Here is a 20767-nt window from a genome sequence, read left to right on the forward strand (position 1 = left end):
AAACTTCTCAAAACTGTAGGAGATGATGCTCAACTCAGAACACTCAGTTCCATGGGGCCACCTGCAAGCTACAACAACCCATTCTGACCTGACCACGACCACCCAAACATGGAGTGCCCCTGGGGGAACCCACTGCCAGTACTGCACAGGCTTTTTGCAAGTGAGCAGGTGTCTACAAACAGCCCTAGAACGTGTGAGAACATTGGCACAATCTCTCCCCAGTGTGCAGAGGAGACCTCTCTGGGGACAGTCTGGGCAGATCTCCTACCATGCATCCCAGAAGTGTTTAATATGGGAAAGAAAGTGTGTGAAGATGCCAAGATGAGCTGGATGGACAAACGTCTGCTTCACAAGATGCCTGTTGGCTGTGAGAGACACCTAAATATACAGCAAAGAAGCAAAAGCAGCTGCAGATACTCACACATGGGTTTGAGCTGCCCGATGAGTTCCTCCTTTGTCCACTTGGCCCATTCCTTCTTGTCGGTGTTTATTGAGCACAGGATGGGCCCACAGGGTTTCCCGCAGTCCTCGATGGCCGGGACGTTCAGGTAGTGCACCAACACAATGTCTGGGTTCTGCAGGGACAGCACAGCAAGGGTTATGTTGCTGGGGCCAGCACTCTGCATTTAACTTCCTAATTAAAACTGTGACAGCAAGCATCACGATCAGAGCCCAGATTGTAGCGGATTTCCCCGAGGTAAGGGCTGTTATTTTAAGCTGTTCTTTAAAAGAGGTGGCAGTTTGCACATGGCCTCCCCCATCCTGAGGGCTCTGCTTGCAGCTCCCCTGCCCCACTGGTGTGCTCAGCATGAACCTCTGTCCCAACCCTTACAACACCAAATCCTTGCAATAGCCCTATGGACACCACTGACAACGAACACCAGGTGATGTGCTTTGGTTTAAAGCACCTTTTGTTCATTTGAGACAACGCTTCCATCAGTTCTGGTCCACATCAGTCTTTTTTGAATATCAGAAAGTCACCAGAGAACATCAGGAACAGCCACACTCTCCATGCAGTGACAGAAAGCAGGAGGGAAGAGCCAAGGAGGCAACACAGAGCACCCCAAACATGGGCGCTTTAAAGACAAGCCTGTAGTTCCTTGTCTTCTGAAGATGTTTGCAAACTACAGAAGGCTGGGACTGGAAAAGCTCTTTGCAGGAGGACAGAGAGGTGCTGGCTCCCACAGCTGATCCCACAGCTGATCCTGCAGGCAGCAACACAGAGCACCCCAAACATGGGCACTTTAATTCCTGTAATTCCTTGTCTTTTGAAGATGTTTGCAAGCTGGAGAAGGCTGGGACTGGAAAAGCCCTTTGCAGGAGGACAGAGACACCAGCTCCTGCAGCTGATCCCACAGTTGATCCCAGAACTGATCCCACAGCTGATCCCACAGCTGATCCCACAGTTGATCCCAGAACTGATCCCACAGCTGATCCCACAGCTGATCCCACAGCTGATCCCAGAACTGATCCCACAGCTGATCCCAGAACTGATCCCACAGCTGATCCCACAGTTGATCCCAGAACTGATCCCACAGCTGATCCCAGAACTGATCCCATAGCTGATCCCACAGCTGACCCTGCTGCCCTCTCCCTTCCCACAGAGCTATGGGAAGAGCCCCTGCTCTGAGGCACTGCTCTGCCATCCCACCAACACTGGAGCAGGGGCTGAGCTCTGTTACCACCCTGTGAGTAAATGAATCATCTTAACAACAGCAGCAGCAATAACTCCACCGGTTCCCCAACAGCGTCCCAGGGAGATTGCTCAATAGATAATAACAAGATTGAGGAGATGATTTCTTTCCCTTAAGTCATTTACTCCTAAGTTCGCAAACTTTAATGACTGCTTTGGAATTATTTATAAAAATAAATAGGATAATGGTGTAATTAAAACTCTAATGTTTCATTAATGCTGTTAGAGCCCTGTTCCGAGGGGGAGCAGGAACACAACCCATCACCAGCTTGCACAGGTTGTGCTGAAGGGAGCTCTTGCTTATGAAACCAGGGGAGAGCTGGGGCAGGACACCTTCACCAAGAAGACCTGTGGAGGGAACTTCTGATGGGCAAAGCCCAGTGCTGAAGCCCAGCGCTGAAGCCCAGCAGTGCAGCCCAGCAGTGCAGCCCAGCACGCTGGGGGCTGCACCCGGAGCAGCCCAGGGCAGGGGCAGGGGGCTCTCAGCACTGCTGGGTGTGCAGTGACCCCCTGGTGCACCCCGCACACAGGGAGCATCCTGCTCATCCCCAAGGACAGGGGTGGCTGTGGTGTGTCCCAGCTCCTCCAGGCTGGATAAGGAGGTGCTGGCACTGGGAGGCCACTGGTACCCCTGAACAGCAACGTGAAAAGCAGAGCAGCCCTGTAAAGCATCACCTCGGTAACCACACACATCCCTCTGTCTGGAGAAGCTCTTTTAGGTTAGGAAAATATGCAAGCAGGAACTTGCATTTTCCCCCTCTATGGATAGAACTGCAAGCAGGGGGTTCTCAGTGAAGATTCTGTGAGAGAGCAGTATCAAATTCTTGCAGCCAGTGCTAAAAGAGTCATACTGCACAGGGAAGAGGCAAAGAAATCTTGTAAGGAACAGCTAACAAATGATTTCAGAGCGGTTTGGGGATGTGCTAAAGCAAAGAGAATCTGTTGGCTCTTCTATTCCCAAGATTCTTCTGGGACAAACAACTGGACCTTTTGTGTTCAATTGTGAGGTGTTCAAAATCTTCCTTTTCACATCTGCCCCAGACAGAGCCAGCCAGAGGACACAGAAAACCATCACAACCTCTCATTCCACAAAGGGGAGGTCTGAAACACCACAGTTCTCATGCGTAATTCCTAAGAGGTTCAGATAGTAAAAATGATTACCCACACACCCAAATAGTCTCCATCAGCTAATTTAACATAATTAGTGATCTAGATGATGAAGTAATAAAAAGTAATATGCTTCAGAGATTTCATGTAAATATACCTCCTGCTCCCGGGGAAGTTTCAAAGAAGGGAGCAAGGACACAGCAGTGGTGAGGTGGCAGCTCTGCAGGTGCTTCCACCTTCCTCCCAGGTTAAACTGTGTTTTTCACAGCCTGACAGTGCTGATTTGTCACCAAGCAGGTCAGGATTATGGGGCTGCCTGGCTTCAGTGCAGCACAAGCAAGTGGACCTCAGCAGAGGACTGGCACTGGAATTTATACTTTTTATATATAAAAGCATATAAAATAAATACAAACCAAACAGGTTTGTTTCTTATGCCCGCATCTGAAAGTTGACCTCACATTGACAAATCTCATGAATGCCAATCTACTTGGTGAATTGAAATGTTTTGACATGAATGAATACATATGGTTTGGAGAACTCCTAAATGAATCACTATTTGTGATGACCTACCAGGAGAGCAAGAGAGGCTGACAGAAAAAATACAAATGTAACTTCCACACAGGAAAGGTGCCAGGCCAGCAGACACACCAGGGCAGAAGCCCTCACTGGGGTGGCAGGGGAGAGCCAGGGGAGCCCTGCACTGGCTGCAGATGGCTCTGGGGACATTCCTGCTGCAAATCTGCCCATCATTCCAATGCCTGAAGCCTCAGCAGAGTCACTCTGCTTCCCCCACACCCGAGCTGAAGGCGCTGCCCTCTGTCCCTGACCTGGACAAGGCTCCTTGGCTTCTTCTCCTGCTCCTCAGTGTGGCAGAGGAACTCCCTCCACTGCTGGGGGGTGAGCAGGAGAGGGTGCAACAAGTGGTTAGACACAAAAAATCGTTGGTTTTGATGAAGAAAAATGCAACTGCAACATCTGTTTGACTCTTGTTTGAAGCTTCATCAGCACTAAGTGGTCAATAAATCAGACTGGCATGGCGTTACATTTCTTCCATGGCTTAACCATTAATCTAATGCCAGTTCTCATGAAAAATGAAGGAGAAAAACTATGTGATGGTGAAAGTGTACACATTATCCAGAAAGTGATAGTGGCACGTAATGGTGCTGCAGCCCTGCACCCCAGAGGCTGGAGCAGCCTGGCAGCCTCCTCTGCTGCCCACCACACACCACGGAAATTACCTGACTAAAACAGGGATTGTTTGTTTTTTCACAGGAGCAGAAACACCAAACTGGAGCAGTTCTGGTAGGTGTGGTGGGCATGGGCAGCCAGCAAAGGGCTGACCAAAGCTGGGGTGAAGAAATGGTCACTTCCTCCAAAGCTCCTGGAGGAAACTCATTTCAGCACCCACCTTTTGCTTCTTCACTTCCCAGAGTCAGCCCCCTCTGAGGGGGAGTCTTCCTTTTCAGGGAGAATAACCACAAAACCCTACTGTCTTACCAAAGCATGGTAGTTTGGTTTTCTTCTTCCATTTCTTTTTCTTTTAAAAGCAAAAATCAAAAGCCATTTCTGGCCAGCTTCCAGCTGCTCTTCAGTTGCTCAGCCAAGGCAATCAGCTCAAGGCAAAATTTCACTGCCAGGGGCTCCCAAATCACCGCTGACCACAGCTGAAGATAATTTTCTTTGGAAAAATACCTCTGAGCTGAAAGTTTTGCATATGTACTCCCTGCTGGAAGGACGAAAGGAAGTAAATCATCCTCAGGGGTGATGAGCATCGGTGAATTTAATCTCAGCCAAGTAATTACCCCCAAATGCAGCCACTTGCCCTGGCTGGCACTGGACATCTGTGTCAGTTCTGTTGTGTCAAATCTGTGAAGCCCTACAGGTGGTGAGGCCAGCCTGTTCCAGCTCTGATGGCTACACCACGAAGCAGAAGGGTAGGAGTGGGGCATGACAGTGGGATGCACAGGCAGCTCCTGTGCCCCCCTCCCTCCCTGTTCACCCCCAAAATTATAAGTTTTTTCTTGTCTGGCAGCTGTTCATTCATGGGGTTTACTTTGTATTTCTCAAACAATCCAAAAGGCTGAAAAGGAAGTCTCAGCTTTCTGGGAAGATAATTCACATCCATTGCTGTGGGGTGACAAAATTAATATCTGACAGATTATCACCCCCCAAAAAAGAGAACATAAAGAGGTTTCTGTGGTTTTGAGGGGCTATCATTACATGATGCTTCAGTACCCACAGGTAACTCAGGGACAGGCACTGGGAGTGCCTGTGTATCATTTGTATGTTATCTAAAAATCAAACCACTGAATGAAACTATTCCCAGACACATGGATGACAGAATCCTCTACTATTTATAGCAATGCCTTTCTGAATGGTTTCCTTTTTCAAGGTTTTGAGAGCAGAGGCTGAGACACCTGAAGAAAAAGGCACAAATACATAACAGACACTGAAGTAATGGAATTTCTTCAGAGACCAAATGCTAGCTTTGGGCAAGATTATTGGTTTGAATCCCAGCAATTTCTTTATCCTTGAACTAATTTCTAATTGAGGTCATGCTATGGAAGGCAACCTGGTGGCTGATGCCTTAGAATATATTAATCTTCCACACTAACTGTGAAAACAAAAAAAAACTCCACTGCCTTTGAGCGCACAACCTACTGCCTTAATTTATCTAGAGCTGGGCATGTTTAATTAGGGAGAACGAGACAATTACCAGAGACATTGCATGGCCCTGGCACCCGAGCTGAAGCACTGGAGCACGGGGAAGAGAGTGAGACCCCAGAGCCAGACACAAAAGCAGTTGTGCTGCAGAGCAGGACTCCTTCTGCTGGAAAATCTCTTTTAGCTAGCACAGCACCTTGAATTAACCTTGTCCTCTATGGCTCCAGCTGACAAAAGAGCTGCTGGAACTTCTGGCCCCTCAACAGCTTCCTCAGGAAGGGAAGATGGTTGCAGCCAGCCAGGCAGAGAGACATTGGTGCATGTGTGGGTTTAATTGCAGTTAAATCAGCATCCTGACACACATTTGCTCAGGAACTCGTGCCAGCTGTCACTGTCCTTGCCTGGGTACAGGAGCTTTGGGGTGGTTCCATCCCCACCATCCCCACCATCCTCACCATCTCCACCATCCCCACATCCCAGTCATGGCTGGGGTCTCAACAGTTATACCCTAAATAATTTATACAATGCTTGTCTCAGAAGGTCAGCCAGCCCAACACAGAGTCATTTTCCCAGTTTCTAGCCCAAATTTTTTTTGTTTGTTTGTTAAGTTCAAGAATTTTTGAGACAAGAGACTGGCTACAGGATGATACAGCTTCACATAGTGCAAATACAGAAAGGCTGGAAAGCAAAAAAATATTTTGAGATTATGAGATTTCCTGCAGTTGTTTTAAAGAGAATCAAGATTTCATCTGGCTGTATACTTTATAATGTGTTCCCCAGTTCCTCTTCAATACCTTGGTGAGGGCACAGCACACAAAGCAGGCAGCATTTAAGTAGTGTGAGCAGCAAAGAGTCTTAATATAGAACAAATACCAAACACTCACTAATACATCATCAAATGTGATGCATTTGAAGATATTTTATATAGAAAGAGCTGCTTCTAAATACTCCTGAGGATCATGTTTACTTAATGTATACTTTGAAAGACACAGAAAAATAACATGCAGTAATTCCTGCCCCCTAAAGTTCCAAAAGAAACTGATTTCTGAGATGTTCTTTATCTTTCACAGCAATACCTCTAGCGCTAGTAAATGTGTAACAGGAAGATGATGCTACATAACCAGAAACAGGCAGCAAAATAAAACAAAAGGCACTTCTCTTTCTCACACAGGTATTATTGTTCTGGACAATGGAAATTTCTTTTCATCTGTGTCACCTCTCTCAGCTGGAAGCTTTACCTTGCACAGGCAACTGACAGGGACAAGATAATTCTGCCACGAGCTGGGGCTGCATTTGTTTATCTCAGAACATGCAGGGAGCTTTGCTGCTGACACAGAGGTCCCAGGGATGGAGATGCAGCAGGGAATTCTCCTGTCCTGTTTATTGCCTCAGAGACCACGAGAGTGGTTTCCCAGGAAGGTCTGAGGGCTCCTGAGTCCGTGGCATTGGAGCACTCGTGGTGTTGGCACAGCCCAGCACAGAGGGCATCAACAGCAGTGCATCCTCAGCACAGCCTGGCTCCCACCCACTCTCCTAAGGGTTTTCTCTGAGAACCACCAGCTCCAGCTGCCACCCACAGAGCAAGGCTCTTTTTCAAACCCGTGGTTTTTTATTGTCTGTCTGGATTCTTGAAAGAGCAGCCTGAGACTTTCGTAGCTTTGAGCTGTCAGTCAGAGGGGGTGCCAGGGCAGCTGACTCAGTCAATGGCCTTCTACAGCTATGCCACTGCTTGTAGAAAAACACAACCAGGATTAAAGCATGCAAGGAAAACTCAGGGAAAGCAACCTGCCCTGCTTCAGCTCGCTCAGAGATCTCCTTTTAAACAAGCCTGCTCAGGAGAAGTGTGAAGCAGCAGCAGCAGCTGCCTTGAACCCAGCTGCTGCACACAGCACCGCCTGCCTCTACAGGGAGACAGATTTGCCGTGGAAATCACCAAGGCATCTCCTCCTCCTCCCTGTCACTTGCTCTCTGCAGTTTTACAATTCATTCTGCAAAAGCCTTGAGGATTTTCAAACAATAGCGCTGAGGGCAAAGCAAAGGTTTCTTTGGGTTTGAACTCCTCTGAGAAACTCTTCCTGACAAATGAGGCTTATTATAGCACACACATCTCTTGCTATAGGGAGTATATTTTGCTACTCCAGCTCTCCACCTTTGAAGACTTACTTGGCACAGTGCCTCTGTGTTTTCCTATGTTAAACCTGTGCATTGCAACCATTTCCAGAACAGGGGAATTTCTTCTGCAAGGAAAGTAGTGCAGAGGAGAACATCAAAGCCACATGATATTTCAGTGTCCTACACCTGAACCGTGCTTTGCATTTTCAAAACATCTCAAAAAATTCGCTGTTACAGCCCAATTTGTACATTGGGATTACTTGATTTAGCAACAAAACACAGCTCTTTGTAGGGTAACACAAGGCAAAGGCTTGATTGCCAATAAAGCACCAGTGGGGAAGCTCCAAGCCACCAAAACTGCAGATGTGGAGCAGAGTTCTGCCCTGCAGCTGCATGAGTACTCTGAAATCACGTTATGCTGCCCATGCACACACGGGCAAAGTCCCAACAAATCACAGACACAAATGTAAATATTGAGGTACTGCATATGCTGGAACAGTGCTGCTCTCTTTGCAGGCTGCTGCTCTGTAAAGATTTGCTACTGCATTTGGACTATTTTTCCCCACAAGTGTGAGCCAGAGATCCCTCAGCTGACATTTGTGAAGACTCTTTATTTTTTTTTTTCATTCTGAAGTACAGAATCTCTTCTCCCTCTTTCTGTTTTTATTGCAACCTTTACATGGGAATTCTGTCATTGCATTTCAAACGAGCTCAGGCACTGCTCAGCTCAGAACACTTCCAACCCCATCACCAGCCAGAAATGCCAGCATTATAAATCATGCCCCAAGTGGCTTCTGCCCTTTCTCAGCTCACCCAAGCCAGAGATACAATAATAGTTGGTCTGAAATAAGAAGAAATTTTAATTTCAAAGCTCCACTGACATTCACCAAGTGCTTTCAAAGTTTCTATCAACAGAACGCGGTGCTTCCAATTCGAGTTGGAATGAAGATGGGGCAAGTTTTTCTCTCAAGCTGATGGCCTAGTTTGCCTCAATAACACTATTATCTGTTAAATATTAATGCACTTCTGTGAATTAAGAGCAGTTCTACGGGCACCTGCAGATGCATCACTTCTTACTTTTTTTAATTGGTATTGTTGTAGGTGGATCAAGTAATAGAAAGCTGACATTTCCAAATACCAAACAAGAAAAACCCAGGAGAATGTACAGAGAGCTTGTGATAAGCTCTCCCTACAGAAACATGCTGTCCTTCAGCACTGCTCTTAAACTACTTTTGTACATATAAAAATGATTTAAAATAATTTGGAAGAGGATTGCCCCTCACACCCCACCTGCCCAGCAGGAAGGGAGCTCTCTGCAGGGCTGGAAGGTGGCAGCAGCTCCAGCAGCACCCCAGAGGATGATCCCAGTGCTCACTGTGCTCACCAGCCCTGACCCCCTTCCCTGCACAGACACAGCCCCTAATGGGGCTCCAGATGCCTGGAAAGGAGGCACTTGTGAACCTGATGCCTGCCTGGAGGAACAGCAGATAAATGCTATTTAATGTTCCATGCAGCCTATATAGTACGTGGTAAGCCAACAAGTCCTTTTTGTTTCTATTCTTTGCTCTTGCTCTGAGGGCTCTATCATTTATAGCTTCTTTAAATTTGTTACTTTTGATATCAGTGACTGGTAATACGATTCCCGGAGGAATAACATCAATAACCTTCAAAACACTTTCATAATGTTGCCTTTGATAGTCTTGCAACACGTTTGTTCCTATGGCAAAAGCCTTATGACACTGCTGTACAGCACACAGGTTATTCACTGAAGGTTTTGTTGTGCCTGGATAACCCCTCCAGACATGAGTAACTGCCAGGGAATCCAAGGTTCTCCTTTTGGAGTCCAATTTTACTTCTGCATTGCATGTGAGGGTTCACAAAGTGGAAGGTCCAAACAAAAGATGCATAAAAGCTAAGGAACAGGGGGCTGTGCCCAGTGGGAGAGATGGGAGGTTCCAGGGACACCCCAAAGTGCCAAATCAAGGACCTGGCTCCATCCATCCTCCCTACAGCTCCTGGCTGTGACTCATCAGCCTTGGGGTCCTGAAAGGGATCCACAGCAGCCAGCTGGGAACTGAGGCAGCACTTCAAACCAGAAACATCAAATCCTAAAGCAAAAAAAGGAGTACCAGACTTGAATTTCTGCTGAACTGCAAGAAAAAGATTACTAGACAGCCTTCTCTCTTCTTCACTACCACTCAGAAGTCTCCTGCACACAAGAGGATTAACAAACAGGGATTCTCATCTCGGCACTCCTGCTGTAGGCTGGGACAGCCCAGCTCTCTGGGCCTCCTCCACACACACTTTGAGACTCCCTTGTGGATCCTTGGAATCTTAAAAGGAAATGTGACCCTCAGCAGTGCTGCTGTGTGACCCAGAGGGGCTTCTCTGACCCGCTGGTAAGAGTGGAATTATCTCCCTATCACACCTTTCCAGGGACTCTGACTCCTTTCTGGTCATGCAGGCATTCTCTTGGGGAGATCTGACAAATGGATTTTGTTTCTCTGTTTCACTATGTCAGAGCAAGCACAGAAGCACTCCCAGGGTGGACACACAGCTCTGGCCAGTGCCAGCACAAGTCTGAACTCAAGGGAGGGGCACACATTCCTTCCTGGCTCCTTTTTGCCCCAAATCGGGTTTCTCTTTCACACACTGAGAGCAAAGAATGGTAAATTGGACAGTGAGTCCATCCTGCCTCAACCTGCCAGCTCAGAGCAAGCGACCTGGCTGCTAAGGGAGATGTTTTCAGGGATGAGCAGAAGTTGCTACAGCCCTGCTACAGCAAAGCAAACTGCCCTTCAGCCTGATCCATCAGCCTCAGATTCGCTGCAGAGGAGCAGCCTGGCGATCTCCCAGCACAGCCAGTGCCCTGATAACCTCCAAAGCTGTGTTATTTAAGCAGAGAAAGGTGAGCTTTGTTTAGCCCTTGGGCTCGAGGCTGAGCTGGTGACAGATGCCAACACTTCATCCAATTAGATTTTTAAGCAGTGAGCACAAATTTATCAGGTGAGCATTTGAAGATGTGGCACATGAGAATTATCGATTTCTTTGGTAGCTCCATGGCTGCATCTCCCCTGGAGAGTCTCCCTCATCTTTTTATTTCACAGTATGCTTCAAGAAAAAGAGTGAAGTTTTGGCAATGCCTTGTGAAGAATACAACAAATAGCAATGCAGTTGCCATTACATGCAGAAATTCCCTCTCACCTTTTTTTAATCTACTTGCCAAATGTAGAAGCTGAGATATTTTATACACCAAGTGCTGCTGCCTGTGGTGTACATTCCCATCAGCAAGAAAAAAGAACACACAATGCCCATGACATTGCATGCCTTACAAAATACAAAAAGGCAGGAAAGCTTCTGAAATTCAGTAACAGATGCAGACTATTACACACAGCCAGTCACTGCTTGTTTCACCCATCAGCTACTTGACCCAGCTACACACACTGCTATCTTCTGAGACATCCCAAAAAAGCAGCAGTAGCTGGAACATCCAGTGCCAGACACGGGAATATTAAAGTTTAACACGGGCACTTTTAAGTTGGTAAATGCTCAGCAAAGTAAGCACAGATCAAAGAGGTTTTTGAGCTTAGGCATTGATGCATCTGAAGAAGCATCTAAGAGAGAGGTAACACTGAGGAATGAACAGCTTATGACAAGAGTCCTTGAAACCCCAGAAACAGCAATACTCTGCACTATCCAGGCTCAAGAGTGCTCTGTGCATTTTCTAATTTACTGCTTTTTCCATTTTTTCCTGTCTGCACAGAACATGGAAGAGGAATGGAGACCCTTGTCCTGCTGTCCTTCAGATAAAGGACTGACCAGGTTTTGTTCTTCAGCTTGAACCTCTCAGATCTGGACCTCATCAGGCAGCAAGAGAACTGATCTGAGGGTTTGTTATTAAGTGTGCCACACATGACTGCTGGTAGGGCTGGTTTTGAGCAGAATACTGAGACTCTTACATGCCTACCCACATTTTAGCCTTTGTATGTATCCCATATAGGTTTTCTGCCTTTTATTCTACCAGCAAAGACTGCCTGTTTGAGCCAGAGATCCAGCCCAGATGCTCCTATTTGTTGCTAGAGAGGAGTGACTCCACTCATCCAGCCACAGATAAATGATCTGTGATACTGCTGGAATGGAGAGCTGGTGCTCACTCAGCAACAGCACCATCTGAGGTGACTGCAGTTGTGCTTTGCAAACCACTCAACGGTGAAGATTTTCATCTTGGCACAGACACAAGAGCTGCAGCTGCCTTCTCCTCTTCATCAGGAACGTTCCTGTTGCCATCAGAGGCATTTCTGTCACCTGCCACAGCTGCAGAGAGCGAGGAAACGTCAGCTAGGGCAGGAACTCAAGGCACCAGGATTCCCCATGTAATTCCTGCTCACCTGCAGAAGGACACACTCCAGAAATGCAGGGCTGGACACTCTCTGTGTCTGCCAGGATCACCAGTGCCCTGTGAAGTGGTTACAGCAGCACCACCCTTCCTCCACCCCGTGTTCACAGCCAGAGATAGAGCAGGGAACAGCCAAGGGGATCCTGTTCTCATCACACTTGCAATGGTGCTGTTCCCAAACCCTGGCACTGGAGCAGTGGTGCTGCCCTTCCCAGGCTGCTGGGATATGAAAGCACAGGGGAAACTGAGGAACAGGGGCCTCACAGGGTCTGTGCTGCCTGCCTGCCACACCAGGGAGCACCAAAGAACCTGCAAAGGGATGTGTAATAATGACAGGCAACAAAAGCAGCGTGGGTGAGCACAGGGATTCCCTGCAGAGCCTCCTTTGGACTCTGTGCTAGGAGAGCCCTCTCTGAGGAACACAGCATTCCCCTCTTTAGGCAGAAACACCCGTGCCAGAGGAGATCTCCATCACCACTGTTTGGAATGCTCTCTTCTCCAGGTTTCCTGATATTTTAGTGTTATGTCAGAAACGTTTCAGCTGGCTCACTACTGCAAGAGCCTGGAAAACGTCACAAAAAATCTTTCATCCCAACTTGCACTCAATTTGGAAATGACTGGAGCAACCATCACGCCCAAGGAGATTAGAGCCTGTTTGCTGAAAACCAAAACCCATCCCTGCCACACCAGAAGCTGCAGCAGGACAGGGAAAATGCCCATTACTGCAATTTGGTTGATGTGGGGATGGTAACAACAGCACGGAGCAGAGCTTGAAGGCACATTCCCAGCAATAGAGCAAACTCCCCACAATGTTAACCGTGTCCTCAAGTCATTCTGTTTTATAGATAGAGACACAAGGAAAAAATGAAATCTAAAAAGCATTGTCAACTTGAATGATTTTTCAGGTTCTTGTCACTAAACAACCATCATCCCTCAGAGCATACGAAAAGCAATAAACCCAATAGAGCTAATAAAGGAAAACTCTGTGGAGCTTGACAGATCTGGCTGTCCCTGGCATGTGACAGCCAATTTTCCAGGCAGGCAAATTGAAGCTGCAGCAAACTTGTCCACGGGATAAGTGAGACCCTGACAAAACCAGCACCGACTCCTGTTTTTTAACGCTGTTAAGTTCTGCTAAAAAAAGGTCGATTTTGAAAGAACATTCAAAATGTTCCCCCAAATACATTTGTGGCCAATATAAAAACTGACCAGTATATGCTGTTCATCACCTCTGCTCTGTAACACACAGAAAGGGGTGCACCTCACCTTGTTAACACGGGTTGCCCATTCTGGCTGTGCCAGCCCATGCTACCCCCCATCACCTGTGTTTCTCTGCTGAAAACCCATCACAAATTGTAGTTATCTTTACATCTAGAATTCCTCAGGCTGTGTGGCAAGCCTGCACAGAAAGGTTTGCAGGTAGAGTCTGTGACCAAACCAATTTACCCAAGACCCTGTTAACATTTCCTCTCTGTACTCACTGAACGAACATGCTTTTGAAGCCACTTATTTACCAATAAATTAAAATAGTCTGGAATCATTAGCAACAAAGTAAATTGTTTTAATTGATCTGAACTTTTTTGCAATGCGGGAACTTCCTTCCTGTATAATTGCACTTTCTAAAAGACTGAAACAGCAAATGAAAGCATTCTTGGAGCTTTGTGTCTGTAAAATGCTCCCTATTCTGAAAGGCTGAAATTACAGAAAATAAGGAATCATCAACTCTTCTATTTTTGCAATGAGACTTGAGCCTGCCTTATGAACTTTATAAGGGGCCAAGGAGTTTTCTTTGTGGAGGGACACACCACAAGCCACACACAGCTCATGCAGGAGCTCTTGCTGCACTGTCAGAATCCAGAATATTCAAGGGCTTTATTTTTTTTTTTTAGGGATTGGAGAAGATGAAGACTATGCAGATTTAAGCAATTGTAGTTCATTTGGTATAACTTCAGGCAAATGCAAAGGGGCAGAGTTCCTGCTAAAAAAGACTCAGGTCCTGTCTGAGTAGTGGCAGCCTCTGCAGAAGCAAAGCTGCAATCTAAAACAAACCCTGTGTACTGCCATCAGGTATAAATACATTTCTATTCAAATTGGTTAGGGGCGTTCAGAGGAAATATTCAATTTATAAATGGAGTATAAACGGCATCTTTCAAAATCAGAGTTTTCAGCACAGATTAGCTCTCCATCCCCATTGCTGCTGAGAGGGCTAATCACCACCCTGAACCTGACACTGGAAACAACATATAATTATACTGATTAATTCTGCTGAAAACATACATTGTTTTGCTATAGAATGTAAACATAATAAGGGAAAGTGTGTCACTAATAGTAAAAGCTGTTCTGTTCAGGAAAGCCTGCTCAGGTGCTACAGACATTGGAGTGACTGCATTTATTGAAAGAGCAGCACTGATTCCCACAGCTGCCTCCTGACTTCTGAGGGGGGAAAAAAAGACAGAAAACTGATGGATATATGACCCAGGAGTATAGCTGCAGCCTACTGAAGGCATCCAATTATTTATATATACATCAGAATAAAATGAAAAAGAACAATAAAAAAGGATTGCTTCTAACAGCAGCAGCCCTGCACAGAATCTGCACATTGGAGGGTCTGGCATGGCCAAAGGAGCCTGGGTTCAAACAAGGGGTTGATACAGAGGGAGCTCAAGGGACAGACAGGGAGCAAACAGAAGGAACTCATTTCATCTCCTGGGAGGGAGGTATTAACAGCCAAGAGAAGAAATATAAAAGGGCCCACAACACAAGGAAAAAAAGCCCCAAAATTAGGAATTCCTCCTTGCACAGAATAACAGCAACAAAGCCTGGTAATTTTGCAGAAGACACCAGCATTAACACAGAGCACTAAAAACCAAGAGACATGCCTTTCTCCTTAGCTGCATCTTGCTGTGCAATGATCTGAGAAGCCACTCAAAGAAAATTGCCTGAGTTTCCATTTCAGAGCTGCACTTAACCAAATACTATCTGTCTTCAGACATACTGGCAAGGAAAAGTAGCAAATTACTTGTTTTTCCTGTAGCACCTAAACTCCCAACAACCACAGTGTCAGTCCCTTGTCACCCACACCCCCCAGGCCACCACAGCGCTGTCACCCCTGTCCCTGTGTATTGCTCACTCAGACTCTTCGGGTGTTAATTTAATTTATTCACAAGCACAAACCCCCAAATACAGCAGAGCACCCACATCCCACAGGACAGCAGCAGGAGTTCCATGCACTCAGCATTTTCCAGGAGCCTTTTACAGCCTGGCAGTGCTCTCATGAGCCAGCCTTGCCCTGGGATGGGGCAGCCCCTGGCTCCTGCAGGGCATCTCCTGGAGAGGAGGACCTGGGCTTTTCCTGATGATAAACGGAAGGGAAAGGCAAACACAAAGCTGCAGCTGAGTAAGGAACATTAAGTCTGACACGGGGAAGCTGTGATGCATTACTCAGCCTGATAAGTTTAATGTATAATTTAGAAAGATATCACCAAAATGGAAAAGAGGAGCTGTTAAGCAGCTCTGAAGGGTATTCAGCTCAGGCATCACACGCAGTTAGTGTTCACAGGAAGCTGCTTGCCCCATGGCACAGAACCACCCCTTGCTCAATAACTTGATTTAGATGTGTCTCAGCACTGAAGCACTTCAGAAAGAGCTCATTCCTTTCCATAGACCAGATTTAGGCTTTTCACTGAGTATTAGGTATTGCCTCCTGCTTGATAAGCAAAAGTCATCAGATGGGAAAGCCCTTCTCCAACTGCTGCTCAGAGTAATAGGCTCAGCCAAGCAGTTTGAACCCTTTGACACCTTGGAAATCACTAATAATCCCAAATTACATTAGAAATACCTTAGAGAATGCATCAGTAGAAATAAATTTTAAAAAAACCCCAACCACTAAAACCCACTGCTCACATAACACATCAGCTGTTATGATTTTTGTTTAGACGAGTATAAATGACAGCCACCTTGCCACAGTCCTTTGAAGAAATACTTATCTTGGGGGAAAAAAGAGTTTTGCTGGGGGGCTTAGGGAATCTTCTGCCCTTTTGGCTTCACCAGGACATGCAGAGCAGGAATGCTGCAGCTGCTTGCTGAGGAGAGCTGCAGGCAGGTGAGTGACAGCTCAGCACCTGCCTGACAGGGGAAGCCTTGACAAGAAAAGGTTTAGAGGTTTATTTGCCAGCTGAACTTGCCCAAAGTGTCCCCTGGAGCCCACATTTCAGAATTAATGACTTCTGATACTGCTCATGCGATCACTAGAGGGCTTATAGAAAATGTTTTGATGATGAGGGATGCCATTTGTTAACAGAATGAATATGAAGAGCAGAGGGAGGACAAGCAGGACACCCCCAGCACAGAGGAGACCCCTGCCACCAAGGATGGGACAGTGCAGGGGTCCCACCCCACAGGGGCCCAGCAGCACAGACTGCTCAGCACCACTGGCAGGATTCCAGCACTGCTGACGAATCTTTAGCTGCTGGCTTGAATTATCTTTGCACAGCTCAGGGCAGGGAGCTCAGTCAGGTCTCCACGGATGCCCCAGCCTTGCATGGAAAACCATCACCCTAATTGGAGAGGACTGCAGGCTGTGCCTGCCCTCCAGTGCAAACCACACTGTCCCACCAGGGATCCTCCTCCACACGTCCACGTCGTGCCTGCCAAGGGCCCTGACAGATGAATTCCAAGCAAAGCAGAAATGATGGGTGGCAGCAGGTTAGACCTGAGACAGGAAGGAAATCCATCCACGGAGCCAAACCAGCACCACGGCATGGGAGGGAAGAGGGTCACACAGCAGGACACAGACAAAAAGCTGTGAAGAGCCCCAGAAGTGCAGTCAGTCCCAGAAAGGTCCAAGTTTTGATGTCCCTTCTGGCAGTCCCCCCAACAAGGTTGCTTGTTATTCCCCTGGATGCTCTCACCAGCCACACATTTTCATTCCATTTTTGAGCTTACCACACTCGAGAAGGGAATGACAACTCGCAGCACTGTCACTGGATTTCCTTTCCCTGAATCAGATTTAACTTGTGCTGCTCTTTAGCAAAATTCATTGTCCTCTTATTCAGTATTACCAGATAAAAAGGACAGAACTGTCTTATCTACAATTTCGGGAACAATTCCTCATCTGACACAGTATTTGTACAACACTGCCATTTGTCTTTTCCTAATCTGTTAATATTGACCTTTTCTATTCCCTTTAAACAGGACCTTTCCAGAAGTGATCTCTCCCCATCCAGCCCCTGCTGAACGGGACCATCCAGCACCACCTGCAGCACCTCAGCCAGGGCTGTGACACAGGATTAGGATGCACCTGGTTTTATCCAATCCCTCTGTTCTTTATATCAAAGTTTTGCTCTTGACCTCAGTTCCATATTAAGAGAAACACTGACAACTCATGACTCCCTCTAATGATATCCAAACCACCCCCCAAGTGCCTGCAGGACTTAGAAACAGCTTTCCTGTTTTGTCCTTGTTTCCCAGATCCATTAAAAATATACATTATACGAGGTTTTGATTCTTGCTGGCTCATTATCCAGAGCACCCTGTGCTCCAGCACCAGTCTGACCAGTCCCAGTGACATTCCCAACCCAAAGGCAAGGCTTTTCTGGCTTCCCACTCCCAGCAAAGGGGGAGATGCTTTTTAGGACACACCATCACTGCAGCTGCTCCAGGAAGTGCTTTATCACACATATATTTTAAACTCTTGACAACACTCACACAGAGATAAGGGAACGAGAACTTGGGCCACAGTTTTATAACATTTTCCCTATTTCTAGTGGTTTATCTCCAGAAAATATCAGTATGTCTTCCAAATCCTAACAAATCAGTGCAGCTGGCAATATCAGCCTCTCTGACCTCAGTCAGCACTGCCTGCAATGATTCACTCAGAATAATCAGCTCAGAAAGGGAGCCCTTGTTCCAAAAGCCTCTGGCTCCAGTGCTCCAAGCAGCAGGCACCCACCTTTGCAGTGAGGCCAGAATTTCTTGGGATGATGTGCTGCTGTTTACTCAAAGCAACAAGTGCACCTGCACCACACAATGATTTTTAATGTGCAGAATAGCACAGGGTGATCCTGAATTTCCACCCTTTCAGAGGGTACAGTGTGGGTGGGAATGAATTTGTGAGGACTGCCACAGGCCACCACGCTGTAAGGAAGGTGCTGGTGGCTGCTCCAAGAAGCTGGCACAGACCAAGGTCCAGGCAGATCATGCAATACACAGAAAAGGGGCCTGGGACAGAGAGATATCAAGCACATGGGCAATCCCAGCCAAATCATTTAAAAGCACAGAATGGATCCTGGGAGTCTGTACACAGCCCCTGGCCACCCAGACATCCTGCAGCTGAGCAGGACCAGCACCTGGTGAAGTGGTTTAATCCCTGGCACGCTGTGAATGCCCAGGCTCCCTCTGGATATGCAGGAATTAATCCTTGGGAGTGCTTGGTGCAGCTCTGCAAGGAGCTGGTTTGCCCTGCATGGAGCAGGACCAGCAGTGCCCATGAGCCAGAGCAGTCTGAGGCTGCACTTTGGTGGGTTTAACAAGCACAGACTGTGCCCACAGAAATCTGACATAATTTGAGTTCAGGGATGCAATAAAAAATAGCACTCCCTTCCCAGAGCTTTTAGACTCAAAAATCTCATCAAAAAGAAATGCAGGTCTATAAATTATGCAGCCCTACCCTGCCTATCACATTCAGCTGATGTGTCGAGTCTCTTCACTTTCTCAGTGGGTTTGAATTACGAGAGTTGGTAAAAATGCTGAGGGCTCCTGCCTCAGGCTGTGGGAGGGCAGCCCTGTGCTGGGCTGCTGAATAATCTCACAGCCAAAGACACCCTCCAGCTTTTGCTGGAAATGCTCCTGAACATCTGGCTCAGAGGGGCAGCCACACTTGGGCAGGAATATCCCAGCCAAAGCATCCTCCTCACACTGCACAGCAGCTGAAGGTGTCCCCTGAAGAACATCGGCCCCAGGACAGCAGGGGACACCTGTGGCACTGCCTGTGCTACCTGTGCTCACACACAAGCAGAGCAGTGCAGCACTTCTCACCACAGTCAGATCTTGGCACAGCATGTGATGAAAGACTTTCAGCATTGCCAGTGTGCTGAATTTAGCAGAGAAGGGAGCTGGGGAGATGGGATTCCTACAGACAAAAATAGAAAGTTTTAAAGCTGCAGCAAAGAGAAAGACTGCTGGAACATGGAGTCCTCTAGCAGCATCCAGCCAAGCAGCAAGAACCAAAAGGAAACCTATAAATAATATAGAGCAGATCTGCTCTGATCCACTAACCTACTTCAGGACAGGTTTACAGTGAGGAATAAAAAGAATTTAAGCTTGATTGTGGTGATTTTGAATGTGTACAGTGTTGATGTATATTCCTTGCCCTGGTTTCTCAGCTGGAATTAAACCAGATAAACTGACTCCATGAATAGGGAAAGGGAGAGGAGAGGAGAGGAGAGGAGAGGAGAGGAGAGGAGAGGAGAGGAGAGGAGAGGAGAGGAGAGGAGAGGAGAGGAGAGGAGAGGAGAGGAGAGGAGAGGAGAGGAGAGGAGAGGAGAGGAGAGGAGAGGAGAGGAGAGGAGAGGAGAGGAGAGGAGAGGAGAGGAGAGGAGAGGAGAGGAGAGGAGAGGAGAGGAGAGGAGAGGAGAGGAGAGGAGAGGAGAGGAGAGGAGAGGAGAGGAGAGGAGAGGGAGTGCCTTGCACTGCCAGCTCTGGGTGCTGAGTGGCTGTTGTGTGCTCTGCTGGTGGACTGGAGCTGTGCCCTTGGGGCAGGCAAGATCCCTGATGCTGTGAAAGCACAGCAGGATTAGAGCACCCTCGTGGGAAGGGAAAGCAAACACCTGGATGTCACCATTTATGTGTTTCTCAGAGCTGTCCATGTGTAATACTCGTGTACTGACAGGACACAACATCACACAGAACACGGGTGGTTAATTGCCACTACACAATAACTGTTTATGGTTACTTGGTGGGTGAATGGAGGCAGTAAAAGTGAGCCCAGCTTTCCTACAGGGTGCATGGCAAGACAGTCAGCAAACCCAGGGAACAGTCCTAACTTTAATAATGGTGAGTAGCAATGTCCTTTATGTCTAAACTGAATACAGAAAAATGGTGACATCTAACTTTGCAGGTGCTCCTGGATGCCTCAGCCAAGAAATTCATGGCACGGGACTCCTTGTGTGACAACCTCCTGCCCTGGGACACCTGAATGAGGTGCCAGATGCCATTTCATCACTGGCTAAAGAGTTCTTCAAGGAACACCTCCACATAGCCAGTGCCCCTCTCCCAGGCCCTTCTGAGCCTCTCTCTCTCCTTTTTCCATTCATCAGCACCATCTTAATTTCAAGCACACTCTGCCGAGGCAGACAGAGCCAGAAATAACCTCTTACCTCACTGTCTGTGCTCTCTGGGAGCACAGTGGTGCTGGCACAGGCTGTGGCAGCCAGCCCTGCTGCTCTGGGGGTTGTGTGGGGTCCAGCAATGCACTCCTGGTGTGAGGAACATCCCTCCAGAGCAGCAGGGGGGGATGGATGCACACCTCCTCCAACAGGAAACCTCTGCATGACTGCCATTTGCACAAATTTTAAAGGTTATTAATTACTGTTACTTTCCTGAAAATGCTTTGAAAAATAATTGTGAACATGATTTGGGCTTAATGAGCAAATGTGTTTGTGCTTTTGACATAGGCACAGCCTAGACAGGTGGATTGATAGCCTGTAATCTGCTAATTTATTATACCAGACTCTTCTTAGTGTCCTACTCTTCCTATTTTCTATTTCCATTTCCTTTTGACCCAAAGGAGATCACCC

At 47.2% G+C, this 20767-nt stretch overlaps 1 protein-coding gene across 2 annotated transcripts in view; it reads right to left on the bottom strand.

The window, feature by feature from the left end:
* Window positions 1-20767, bottom strand: part of CAMTA1 (calmodulin binding transcription activator 1) — a 232811-nt gene that overhangs the window by 54113 nt on the left and 157931 nt on the right. For both annotated transcript variants that reach the window (XM_063417232.1, XM_063417229.1), the window contains one exon: window positions 422-575. In XM_063417232.1, the coding sequence (XP_063273302.1) occupies window positions 422-575 (154 nt within the window). The remainder of the gene's footprint in view (window positions 1-421; window positions 576-20767) is intronic.

Source organism: Prinia subflava, chromosome 21, assembly GCF_021018805.1.
Source record: "Prinia subflava isolate CZ2003 ecotype Zambia chromosome 21, Cam_Psub_1.2, whole genome shotgun sequence".
Lineage (NCBI taxonomy): Eukaryota > Metazoa > Chordata > Aves > Passeriformes > Cisticolidae > Prinia > Prinia subflava.